This window comes from Polistes canadensis, unplaced genomic scaffold, assembly GCF_001313835.1.
Source record: "Polistes canadensis isolate GaletaPanama2010 unplaced genomic scaffold, ASM131383v1 scaffold_144, whole genome shotgun sequence".
Taxonomy (NCBI): domain Eukaryota; kingdom Metazoa; phylum Arthropoda; class Insecta; order Hymenoptera; family Vespidae; genus Polistes; species Polistes canadensis.
Genome location: NW_014569691.1, coordinates 48004 through 60931, shown reverse-complemented (window position 1 = coordinate 60931; position 12928 = coordinate 48004). Strand labels below are relative to the sequence as shown.

The window sequence follows — 12928 nt, the reverse complement described above, 5'->3', positions numbered from 1 at the left end:
AGGAGGAGGAGGAGGAGGAGGAGGAGGAGGAGGAGGAGGGGAATGGTAAAATTTAGGAACAGGAGACACTTGTCAATGGCAGCTGGGGATTCGGTTTCAGGGGTGGAGATCTAGGGACGACTCTGTAAATATTGTAACAAGTGTGCCGTCGCTGTCACTCGTGGAAGAACGATGCCGGGTACGGTACACCGGGTACGGTACGCCGGTACGAATACGTCGTTGCTGTGTGCGAGAATAATCGATCGGCCGATTGCAAATTTCCCGTGTCGTTTGTTGTAGAAATTTTACTTGCTTCTCCTATTTTTCGCGTTTAACCGAATTCTTCTCTCTCTTTTCATTACTCGCGCTTCGTCGCTTTATTTCTTTCTTTTTTTTCTTTTCTTTTATTTTATTTTATTATATAAACCACACTATTCCCCCCCCACCTATTTTCGTAAATACCGCGGATGCATAAGTCGCATTAAGTATTTACGAGTCAATTTTCTCTCTGTCGGTTTATTTTCTTTCTTTCTCTTTTGTTTATTGTATTTTTTTTTATTTTTACATTGTGTGTGTTTGTTTTTTTTTCCGGATAGGCGTGTATATAGGTATTAATATATATTTGTAAAATTCATAGGATGCTTTCACGACATCATTTATTCCCGTCGGATAATCCCGCGTAATGTTTAAATGGCTTCCGAATGTGTGTTCGTTTTCAACAACGCGCATCATCTCTTATTTATCATATTCTACTTTGTTGGCGAATGTTTGCCGAATAAAATCCTGCTGCAAAGCTTTTCATCCCCCGGTTTTCCCCGATTATCATCGGAGTTGAGGGAAATTCGTCGAAAGAACCGAACGCGTACCTACGCGCGCGCACGTGATTTTTGTGGTTTTTTATCAACGATTTGCGAAAATATCGGGAGTCATTTTACGTTAAACGTTTCGACGTTTATCGTAAAAAGTTTCATTGGTTTTTTATTATTTCTTGTTATTTTTTTTTTTTTTTTTTTTTTTTTTTTTTTTTTTTTTTTTTTTTTTTTTTTTTTTTTGATTTATTTATCTTCCTTCCCTATCACAAATTCCAAGGGAGAACGTTGGCTCGGAAAATCCTGTTAAGCGAACCGCATCTCTTTCTCTACAATTTTTCTTCCTTAACTTTCTCTCGACCGTCATACGGTTGTCACTTTCACGCATTTCGTAATTTCGTTGGGCAAACATCGCGTTGGGCAAATTTCGCAAAGGGAAGAAATGAAAAGAGATACTCATCTCTCGATTGATATATACTTTTCGCAAGATAGATATAGTCGTCTTTTACTATCTTTTGTCGGACGAAAAATAATGTTTAGTTTTTAGGAGAGAAAAAAAAAGAAAAAGCAAAGAAAAGAAAAACAAGAATGCAGAATAAGGCAAGGAGTAGTAAAAAATCTTGTTAGTGGAATACGATTGGCCACCTTGGCAGTCTTTTCCAGCCATCCAAGTGCATTCACGTATGTCGGTAAGCTAACAGCAAATCGTATAATCTACTCAGCAGGAGTAGTAGTAGTAGTAGTAGGAGCAATGGAGAAAGAAAAGAGGAAGAGAAGGAGAAGAGAAACGCCCCCTCCTGGCCGAACTAACATAAAGATATGCACCCTTGCAGGCTAGCTATGAAATAATCATATGGTTAGCTAATGGCACAGAGCTGCTGGGGTGGTAGCGATTGCTTGCTAGGTTGGAACCACCGAGTATGACGGCTATAAACCAGAGAGAGAGAGAGAGAGAGAGAGAGAGAGAAAGGGGGAGAAGCGGGGAAACGGACGGGGTAATAAATAAATTCAATGTATTTGCCGGGAACACCCCCCGCAAACATTCAATGATAGATTGCAATCTCAGGGCGATGATGATGCACCCACCCTGTTCAAAGCTCTCAGCCCCTGTTCGGACGTGCGTAAAGATCGCTAGATCGGATCTTCCTGGTCTTTCCGAATTGCTTCGCGCTCCTTCGCCCAAAAGATCCTCGCTTACCGACTAGCGAATTTAATTTACTGTTAAGTCCTCGACTAAATTAGCTTCTTACGTTGTCTTATTTTCTTTCTTTTTCCAACTAACTTACTTTCGAATAGGATCGATATCATCTCGTACGGAACGTGTCGTTTAGTTTGATACCAAATAAAAATACAAGTAACCAAAAATATACTTGTTTGGTTATACTTTTCGTTTCTCTCTCTTTCTCTCTTTCTCTCTCTCTCTCTCTCGATTTTTCTTTAAAACGTTAAAAGGGAGCTCGGATAAAAATGATCTTTTTTTGTACTCTCGATAGTACAAAGTTTCATCAATTTTCTATATATTCGACGTTATTCAGATAGAAATCTTGAAAATTGTAGGAGTCACGCGTACGATATTCAAATAAATGCGTTCTTGCATTATTTAGATCGGCAATGATAGTTTTAATTAAGTTGTCTTGCATCGAGTGGCTTTGCTTTTCTTTTTATTATTTCTCAAAGGTGCCTGCGTTTTTGTACATCACGTGTGTTTTCTATACTATACACGAGCAAAGTGTTAAATACATTTATTTTATATGAGAGCGAGCAATTATTCAATACCATCAACCACCAAAAAATGGTGTAGAAGTGTATGAAAAATAAATGTAAAAAAAGGAAAACAGAAAAAAAAATAGAAACATAAAGAACGATATAGAAAAATGTTAGTTGAAACTAATCGATTATGATCAAGATACGTTGACAGTATTTTAGCAAATGACCAACAATGCCGATACGTAGTTTCCTTTTCTATATTATTCGTGTTATTATGGGTTAGGGGATCTCCAAATGTAATCTTGTAAGTCTCGCATTGGCAAATATAGGAACAGTCCAAGCATATAAGTATAATTTCAAGTAAATCCTAATCCACATGGTAAGGCGGCGCATCCCAACGCATTTTATTAGCGAATTTACTTTGATCCCTATGCGATCAACACTCGTTCGCTCATTGTACGTATTTCCCTTTTCCCTTCCGTCATCTTTTTCTTCTCTTCTTTCGTTTCGTTCGTTTCTCTTTGTCAGACGTGTGGCCGAGAGCTTAGGAAGGACTTATCTCGCCCTTCAAATTTATCGACGAATTATGCGACGATAACACGAGTCGTTACTTTTTCCTACGACGATAAACACGATTGACGCCCAATCCTATCGAATATTATTTCTTTTTTTTTTCTTAACTAATTTATATTATTTGCGACAAAACTATATTGGTCGCGATTTGAAATGTAACGTTAGGTGAAATAATGTTAAATCATCGGGCAGACGACGACAAACGCGAAAACGTCCGTAAATAATAGCCCTATCAAAATGATCGTTGGATCCTCTTGGCTCGTGCCACGTGACAGGACTTTCAACATAGAAAAAAGTATGAGAGTTTGTCGCGTTGTACAGATCCCCATAGCAACGCGTACACCCACGCTTAGACATTTTCGCATAGGATTAGCTTCCAGCTAGTTATGATTAGACGCGACAGTTGGGCCTACGGCGGCAGCAGCACACACAACCAACTACGATGCACTTGTGTCGTATTGTATATTCCAATAGCCATTGGCATCTACATATACGTATGTGTTAAAGTTTGGTTAGTATCTGTGCATAGAAGCATTAGGGATGGCGATAATACGCACTGACAGCCACACACCCCTCGACAACGAGGCACACTCTACTTTGTAGGGGCACACGAGTGCAAAATGGTGGGGATATGGGGTTGCCTACGAAAAGAAGAAAAAAGAAAGAAAAAAAAAAAGAAAACATAAAACAACCCGATAGAATGAGCATCGCGTGCTGACAATGTTCAACCCCCTCTTTCTCTTACACGTAGACAGAAATATGGTTATCTTTTTCTTTCTCTCGCGTATATCTACAGATACGGTCATCTCTCCCCCCCCCTTGCTCTTTGTAGTTCGCTGATGTTATAATCCTCTCGTGTTACACCGTCACACATGCTGTTCTGTAAGCAATACACTGTTTTTTTCCTTCTTTCCTACCCATATGCACACTTTACTGCTACCACCACCACCACCACATTGTGTACTTTGTGGGCCCAATCGTAGAATAGCAAGTCAGGTTCTCTTAAGCACGTTGACAACGTCTACTATAATAAAAAATGATATTTATTTTTGTTACAGATATTTGGTAGCAGGTGGTCTTATCGATAAAGTTGCGCTTCACGCTCGCGCCCTCATCGAGGCGGATTTTTTTTTGGACCAAGAACACGAATCACCATTGCTGTTAGCCTCCTTCGATCTTTTATCGCGTATTTGTTATCATTTGAAACGTACGACGACCACTCCCGACAATCCTATCGTTCATAGTGGTGGTAGCAGCAGCGGCAATAATAATAATAATAATAATAGTAGTAATAATAATAATAGTAACGAAAATAACGAACAAACGACGAGTACGGAGACTCATCTGATTTCGAGTTTGTTTACCTCCGAGGCAGCTGGCGCGATCGGTGCTCTTTATGCAGCAGTTGCATTGAACACGGTTAATCAAAAAGGATCCTCGCCTACGCCGAATCAAACGATGCCTTCGATTGCTACGAGAATGTTGATCGTTCGTGGACTTGGATTACTCAAGGCTTTCGCTGAACTCGATCTTCAAAGGTTCCAGGTGAGTTACGTATCATTTTCAATATATAGAAGTAACTTGAAATCAAATTCAAATAATAAATTCTATATAATATTCTTTGTTTATTACTATTTAACCACAACAACAAAAAAAGAAGGTATCGTTAAAGCGAATGATTATTCCATTTAGAAAAAAAAGAAAAAAAAAAAGAAAAAGATATTAACGCGTTATCTTCGAAGAGAGTTAGGTGAATATACTTAGGGGACTACCTAAAAGAAGAGAAGTCAGATAAAATAGAAAGGAAAATGGGTGACTAACTTGTTCAAGCTCGGAATAGAGTAGAACGTATTCTTTTAGGCGCCTCGTCCACGTCCACTCAAGTAATTAGGTGCCGAGAGAAAGCTGTCGTTCGATCGATCGAGAGAGGACAAAGGTCTTTTAGCGAACCCTTTCCTTCGCCTAGCCTGAGGCAACCTTATCTCTCTATCGTTTCTATTTTCTTTCCTACCCATCTCTTTCTTTCTTTATTACCTTTCAATTCATTCGAGACGTTAACTCATAGCGAAAGAATTCTCAATGTTGTATCATTTTTCATTTTGTTTCAATCCTATTTCGCGAGAATTTTCATTATTATAAAATATTTGTTTTTATATCAACGTTACCTAACTATTATTGTTGTGTTGTTTGATCGGAAAAATAAAAGCATCTATCGTAAAAGGAAAATCAGAGTCTTTCTGGCAAGGTCTCCTGACGGCTGTTGTTCTTCTCTCGGTTCACAAAGGAGTTTTGTCATTAGATGCACGCGTTACACACATATTTATAGAGCTGTAGTTGGTATATGTCGGACTCTCGATGGAGATATCGTGTATCGTGGGGTTCAGCTGTCAAGGAAGAAAGCCCTCCCGTGAAGTTCGCTACGATGAGACCACCAATTGAATCGAAACGGCACCTCGCGCCCTACCTCCCTCTCCCTCCATCAACCATAAAAAGCATCAGGGGCTATCCATCCGATGGTCCCGTAGGATAGGACCGCGTGCTGGCAACCTTGCACGGCGCACCGTTTTCTCCCACGGGATACCTCGTCGATTATCCCTGAGAGTGTGGGCCCTTTCTCTGTTGGATCTCTCCCGTCCTAGTGCATTTGCCGAAAAACCAACGTTTATTATCCATTCTCTTTGCTCTACTTCGTCGTTCCGTGATTAGGATTGCTCTCTCCTACCAATATTTTCTTTTCCGCGATTAATTATTATATATTTTTTCTTTTTCTACTTTTTGTCGAAATATTGTATCAAGGTATATTACAAACATTTGCTTTTCTTCTTTATCTGTGTCGACAATTTTAATCAAACGATCCATGCGATCGGATCAAATATTTCTTGTTTTTTTTTTTTCTATGGGATATTGTTCAAGTATGTTACTAACATTCGTTTCCTTTCCCCATATCGAATATTTGCAAGCGATGAAATATTGGCTTTTTTTATTGTTGTTGTTGTTGTCGTCCTTTTTAAGAATATCGTTGAAACGTTTTCTACAATTGTTAATTTTCCTTTTATTTAGAATCTTCTAGGATCGGAAGGAACGAGTTTGCAGTGGCGATTGATAACGAGTCAAGTGATAACCCGTCTATCACGAGATCCGCTTACGGAAAAATCAAGTTCTAGTACTACTAGTAACAACCTGAACACCAGCGGTACTTACATCCTATCGGAATTGTTCACGGTTCTTGGATATTTTGCTGTTAACAATTCGGAAAATCAGGTAATAATTTGGATCGGAATCATTTGATATAAATAAAAAAAAAAAAAAAAAGAAAAACCGTTAAACACAAATACATTTGGATATAAGTAAGAGAGAATATTTTGGTAAATGCGATCGAATACAAGTATTTCGTTTCGTAAGACGTTTGTATTCGAAGGGTTAATTACTAAGAAACACGTGTTGGAGAGTATTCGACCGTGGCGTATAGGTAACTTGCTTTAGATAGGGGCAAGAGAAGAAGAAAAATGTGTCGATGCAAAGAGGAGGGAGAAAAAGATAAATAAAAAAGGGCCATGAAAGCGAACAATCAGGCTCACGGTAGGTAGAATTTTCAGGTTCCTTGAAAAAGGAAGATGCACGAGAAACATATACCATCCTTGGGCAGGTTGAGAGAGAGAGAGAGAGAGAGAGAGAGAGAGAGAGTAAGAGAGAGAGGGGGGGGAAGGGAGAGATTAGAAGAGTAGAACGAATGCACTTTGGTGTTTGGAAGTTGCCGAGATGCTTGGTACTACTTCTAATCTTAGGTGGCCATTCCTTCGATATCCTCGGAACATAGCTCGAATGCCACGCGGTTCCTTCCGAGCATAGAAAGAAAAAAAGAGAAAAGGGAAAAGAGGGGGAAGGTCTTCGAGGTCCCGATATCTCGAAAAATGTCCCTCACGATAGTCACGCAGAAAAAAAGAAAAGGTACGTTATGACGCCGTACCTAAACGGCGCCAGTCTATGGGAATTTCCTCTCCTCCCAAAAGACCAACATTTTTCTACAATATTGTCATACCTTGTTGCACCCTCTAGATCTTCTTTCAACCGTTACCCACAAAAATTCCGTCAACAAATTCTCTGAGAGACTAGAGGAAAAGGTTTTAGATAGCAATCGGGATGAAAATTTGTCGATGTCAGGTCGGGATACGTGATGCTGCGAATAATTTTACAATCGATATAATATATTTATTCGAATTTATTTAATAACCGTACATTTATATATATTTTTATACGCGTTGATTAAAAAACACTGTGAATTATTTTTGGTTTTATTGTTCTGGGAGTTAGCTTTTTTTCTCGACACGGTACAAAGATTTTCTCTCGATTCGTTTCGATGAAAATCGCTTGAGGGGGAGAAATAAATAGAAAAGAAAATCTGACAAATTTTTTTGTTCGAGACGAAATTGCCACATTGCTTTTCTATCGAATTTATTTTACGAGAAAGAGAAAAACATTACCTTACGTAAATTACCAACCCCCGGTTTATTTTCGTTTCGTACGGAATAAAGAAAAGAGAAAAAAGAGAGAAAGAGTAAGTCGTAGTGGCATTCGTGTAAAAAGATACTGAAGGATGCGTTGTCTGAATTACATAAACCACTTAGAATGACTTCATTCCAAACAGTCTTGTTTGTACTTTTCTTTACGTTTATATCGAACTAATCCATATAACAAACTGTTTAACTTAGTCGATTGAATTTATCTTCGTTTGCAAAAGTCAAATAACATACAACTCTTTATTTTGTGTTGTTCGTACAAATTGATAAATAAATTATTTGGAAAAAAAAATGTATCTACCTATGGGAAATTTGGTCGAATAGGAAGAAAATCGAGTTCGGCGTTCCGTTAGAAACACCAAATACTTTCACCCGATAAAGAAAGGGACTTTTCCGAGTTGGCACGCGCGCCTGAACAAAGCAAAAAGAAGAAAAGGAAGAAGTAGAAGTAGAAGAAGAAGAAAAAGGGAAGATGATGATGAAGATGAAGATGAAGAAGCGGTTAGAAGAGTTTCTCGCAGATGTTCGTAGGAGCTTAAAAGTGTTTCGTTTCTCGCGTACACTACCACTTGGAGGAGTTTTCTCGATTGGTAGGGCCGTTAGTTTGCCGAGGGAGAGAAAAAGAATAAAAGAAGAAAAAAGATAGGGATGGGGGGATGTAGAAGTTGAAGAGGGGTGGTAGCGACGTCTTAAAAAGAGCCGAAAGACTCGGCGAAAGACGAATGTGCAACGTCGGCGATGCACTCAACGTTACATCCCGATGCGGGAACGTTCATGAATGTTGGATCGATGCACACGCCTCTTTTCTATGTATTTATCTATCTATATCTGGTGGTGTTGCTCTGCGTGTTTGTGTTATACGCGTGCAAGAGCGCACGCTCCTGACGTATGGAATGGAACGTAGTAAATATATCTTAACGGCATTCGCTCCTATATTGATGGGAGGTCCGCTGAGTGTGTTGTGTCTAACAGCTTCTTCCTCTTTCTCTCTCCGGCACCCATGTTCAACACCGTGCACTGCATTTCACGGCAAATGTAACGGGTGACGCCACCGAAGAAAGCCGTCTCCGTCTCCTCTCTCCTTTCTTTTTTCCTTTTATTATTACCGACCCATACATTTTTTTTATTTCAATTCTATGCATCCTGTAATTTTTCACACAAAATATACATATATTTCAAATATTTCTCAATTAATTGATTGGAAATAAATGCACCGAGAGAAAATCTATCGAACCGTTTAGAAGAAAAAGAAGAAGAAGGGCTTTGTACTTTTAACGTACTCGAAGAAATGTAAACAAGCGATGTGGGTACTTCCTATATAAGAATTCCGTGCAGGTGCATTTTCCAAGTAATTTGTTTTCGTTCTTAGGACAGTCAAGAACTCCTCCTCGCAGATGTCTTAGCGTTTAGTTAGTATAGTTCTTTTCTTTTCTTTTTTAGCTTCCGTGACACCTGGTTGGTAAACTCCTTAGACGTTCCTTATTTCCCACGATTATTTATGTATTCGTTACATCATATTAATTATTATCTAGTGGATCGATTTCGTATTTTTTTTTCTTTTTTTCTCTTTTCGTTATTATGATACGGGTCATTTGCAAGTTTCTCCAACGAATTTATTTGCGACATCCAACGAAAAGATACGATTTATAATATGTCGATATGTTAAATCTTACTCGAGTACACGTTTTATTTGATTTGCATTTTTTTTTGCTTTTCTTTATAATCGTTGCAGTTGATCCTCCAATCAGCCGGAGCTGGACCAAGCGTTCTTCAACAATTTTGTACATTACCCTTCCCATTTTATGGCGATCCAAGGTTAACGCCATACACATTAGCCGCATTACTGGCAGCTACGCATTGCAATCCGGAGGCTAAGGCAATTTTATCTTGCGAATTATCTTATCAGGTAAGCGATTATATATATATATATATTTATTCAGTTTTTTTTTCATGCATACACGTGTCTCCTCACATTTTATGGGTTGCGTTTATTTAGCTTTTTTTTTTTTTTTTTATTTTTAAATTCTAAATGTAAATTTCATTTTTAATCATAGTAAAAATACGATTTTATCCCCCTAATTTTGAAAATTACGAAATCTCACGTAAATAATCAAACACTGTTATTTCGTTTCGCAGCTTCTGGAAGAGTACAGAAACTCCGAGGAAGGTAAACTGAATCCTCTGGTACGTTTACTGAAGGATCCTTCTAGTCCTTGATATCGAAAAGGGTTTTGATTAGTTTGCTTTTCTATTCGTTAGAGCATAGAAACACATAGAAAAATAATCGTTCGTTACCATATTAAGCGTAATTTCGTTCGTTCATTTTTCGTCTATAGTATTGCGAGTCTCTCTTTCTTTCTCTCTCTTTCTCTCGCACGTGAGAGTATTAAAAAAAAAAAAAGAAACAAAAAATATAATAATATAACAATTATACGATACATACATTACGTTACGCGTGCATTCACATAATCGTTTCGCGAATTTCAGCAAGTCTTAAGGCTGGTTCCTCGAGACGAACAATTGTTTCAATTAATTAATTAATTAATTAATAAATTTATTTATTATTATTATTATTATAACTTTTCTTTACGTTTATCAACGGGTCATACTCCACATTCAGGTCGTCAATTTAATAGTCTTCTAATATGATTAACGAGTTATTTATATCCGTTGAAAGAGAAACTCCGGTGCCACGCGTGTTTACAGACGATTTTGTTCATATTTTTTCTTCTTTTTTTTTTAACGTCTTCGTCCTTCGCACACTATTAAAATGAATTAACGTAAATGCTTCGATGGCTACGATGCTGCCTATGTAACTCGAGAAAAATTACAAATAATCCGCGGAGAAAATCGGAGGAAAGAGGAAAGGAGAGGAGAAAAAAAATACTTTGACGGTTACTAGCGATTAGAAATGGTAGGAAATATTAATTAGAAACAATTTGTACGAGGATACAAAATTTAACGGGTTCGATTCGAACAGTTTCAAAATGAAGAAGAAGAAGAAGAAAACAATGGTTATATTTTGAATATCTGTCATAAGTTAAAAAAATGATTTTATTTGATTTGATTAATCGTTGGAATCGAGCTCGTACATTTTTGAATCTAGTCCTTTTTCACAGCTGATGATGATCGTACATCATTTAGACGTCGTATTAACAGCACATAGAAATACACAGATATATATACGAGTATATATATATATATATAAAACGCATTGGTACATATATATATTTATATATATTTCCTTATATAATCCGCTTTTTCGTGGTAGAATAATAAAGCTCGCGAGATGAGTGAAGAACGTGTCTTCTAAACAAAAAATTAAAATAAAATAATAATAATAATAATAATAATAATAATAATAATAATAGTAATAATAATAATAATAGTAATAATAATAATAATAGTAATAATAATAAATGAGCCTTCTATAAAATTGATTTCTAATATTAATCTAACGATATATATTAGAGAGACTCTGTTAGAAACTTAGACTATTAGATAACACTCTTTTTGCGTGCGAGTGTTAACCACGTAAACTGTACCAGCAACGTTGGCTGATCTGTGTGAACAAAAATATTTTTATTCTTTATATTATTATTATTATATTTCTTTATTATAGGTAATTTATTTTTCTTTCTTTTTCTGTTTTATTATTTATATGTATACAGAGTGAGATAAAAGTCCCTTCCCTCGGAGATTGAAGATTCGTTTATGTAAGTAATTTGTTCATCGTGCAAATGAACAAACAGCAGATATTTTTGTATTGCTTTTTTATGCGGTTTTTGTTGCTAAATATTTTTATTTTTGATATAGTGGAAACATAATAAAAGTACAGATTTTCTAATAATCAATTCTCAAGCAGAAAATGCGATTTTTTTTTTTTATGGGTGAATCTAATCAGTCGTTGCAATCATGTTTAAGGTTCGTCATATTTCTAAAACGATAAAACTCGAAAAAATGTGATTATTTGTATTTTCTTTCTTTCTTTTTTTTTCTTTTTTAAGTAAAGTGCAATATTTGTTTTATTCGTGCTAAGTTATTGTTTATTAGCGAATTATACGGATAGTAAAGATTTGATTGAAATAAATACTTAATCCGATGGATGCGAGTACTTATTTATATATATAATATATATATAATATATAGTACTTATTACNAAAAAAAAAAACAAAAAAAGGAAAAATTTAGATTGAAAAGTGGAATAAATACTCTCACATTGATTCGACTGTAGAAGATGCCCGTTACCTTTAACACGACACGATACGAACGAGATTACACACAGATTACTCTTTTTTAATTAGCTATATCATAGAAAAATACCATTCTCGTTAATCGCGAATCGTGCACAAACTATACATACTCAATATTATAATTATAATATAATAAGATTTAATAATAATATTATAATATTATATATTTTGTCAGGAGACCAAAAGTCGATCGTCCTTTTCTTTTTATATCAAATCGCTATAAGCTTTACAAAATTGATCATATGAGTTTTTTACGTATAATTATACGCTATGTGTAGTTATGTTAATCGTATGTGTATACGTTTATATTTAATTAGATTAAATATATATAAATATATATGTACGTATGTATATATGTATGTATTACGTTGTCCAATAAATTCATGCAATTTTTGCCGTTCTATTGTTTTAGAAAAAAAATCGCATAAACTTTCTGAATAATCTAATATATATATATATATATCAGAATGTTGTGTCAAAGCAGGCATTTATGTTTTAGATGAATTTAAGTATATGTTTGTGTATTAATACATTTAATAATAATCGCCGATACATACATACATATATTTAATATAATACTAGCGTACATTATTGCATTGGCAGGACATTGCACTGGTGCGTTTGTTACTGCCCACGAAAACTAGTACCAGATTTCATCTCTACACTTAGTTACACATATATATATATATATATATATATATATGTGTAACTAAGTGTAGAGATGAAATCTGGTACTAGTTTTCGTGGGCAGTAACAAACGCACCAGTGCAATGTCCTGCCAATGCAATAATGTACGCTAGTATTATATTAAATATATGTATGTATGTATCGGCGATTATTATTAAATGTATTAATACACAAACATATACTTAAATTCATCTAAAACATAAATGCCTGCTTTGACACAACATTCTGATATATATATATATATATTAGATTATTCAGAAAGTTTATGCGATTTTTTTTCTAAAACAATAGAACGGCAAAAATTGCATGAATTTATTGGACAACGTAATACATACATATATACATACGTACATATATATTTATATATATTTAATCTAATTAAATATAAACGTATACACATACG

The 12928-nt window shown here is 35.7% G+C and overlaps 1 protein-coding gene across 3 annotated transcripts in view; it reads left to right on the top strand.

Moving 5' to 3' along the window:
* LOC106788588 (S phase cyclin A-associated protein in the endoplasmic reticulum) overlaps positions 1–10954 on the top strand; it is a 32201-nt gene extending 21247 nt beyond the window's left edge. For 2 of the 3 annotated variants that reach the window (XM_014751993.1, XM_014751991.1), the window contains 4 exons: positions 4127–4613; positions 6129–6329; positions 9318–9491; positions 9722–10954. In XM_014751993.1, coding sequence (XP_014607479.1) covers positions 4127–4613; positions 6129–6329; positions 9318–9491; positions 9722–9802 — 943 coding nt within the window. In that variant the 3' untranslated portion in view covers positions 9803–10954. Of the gene's footprint in view, positions 1–4126; positions 4614–6128; positions 6330–6853; positions 7263–9317; positions 9492–9721 lie in introns of those variants that run through there. The other variant, XM_014751992.1, reaches the window with a different exon arrangement.
* The last annotated feature ends 1974 nt before the right edge of the window (positions 10955–12928 follow it).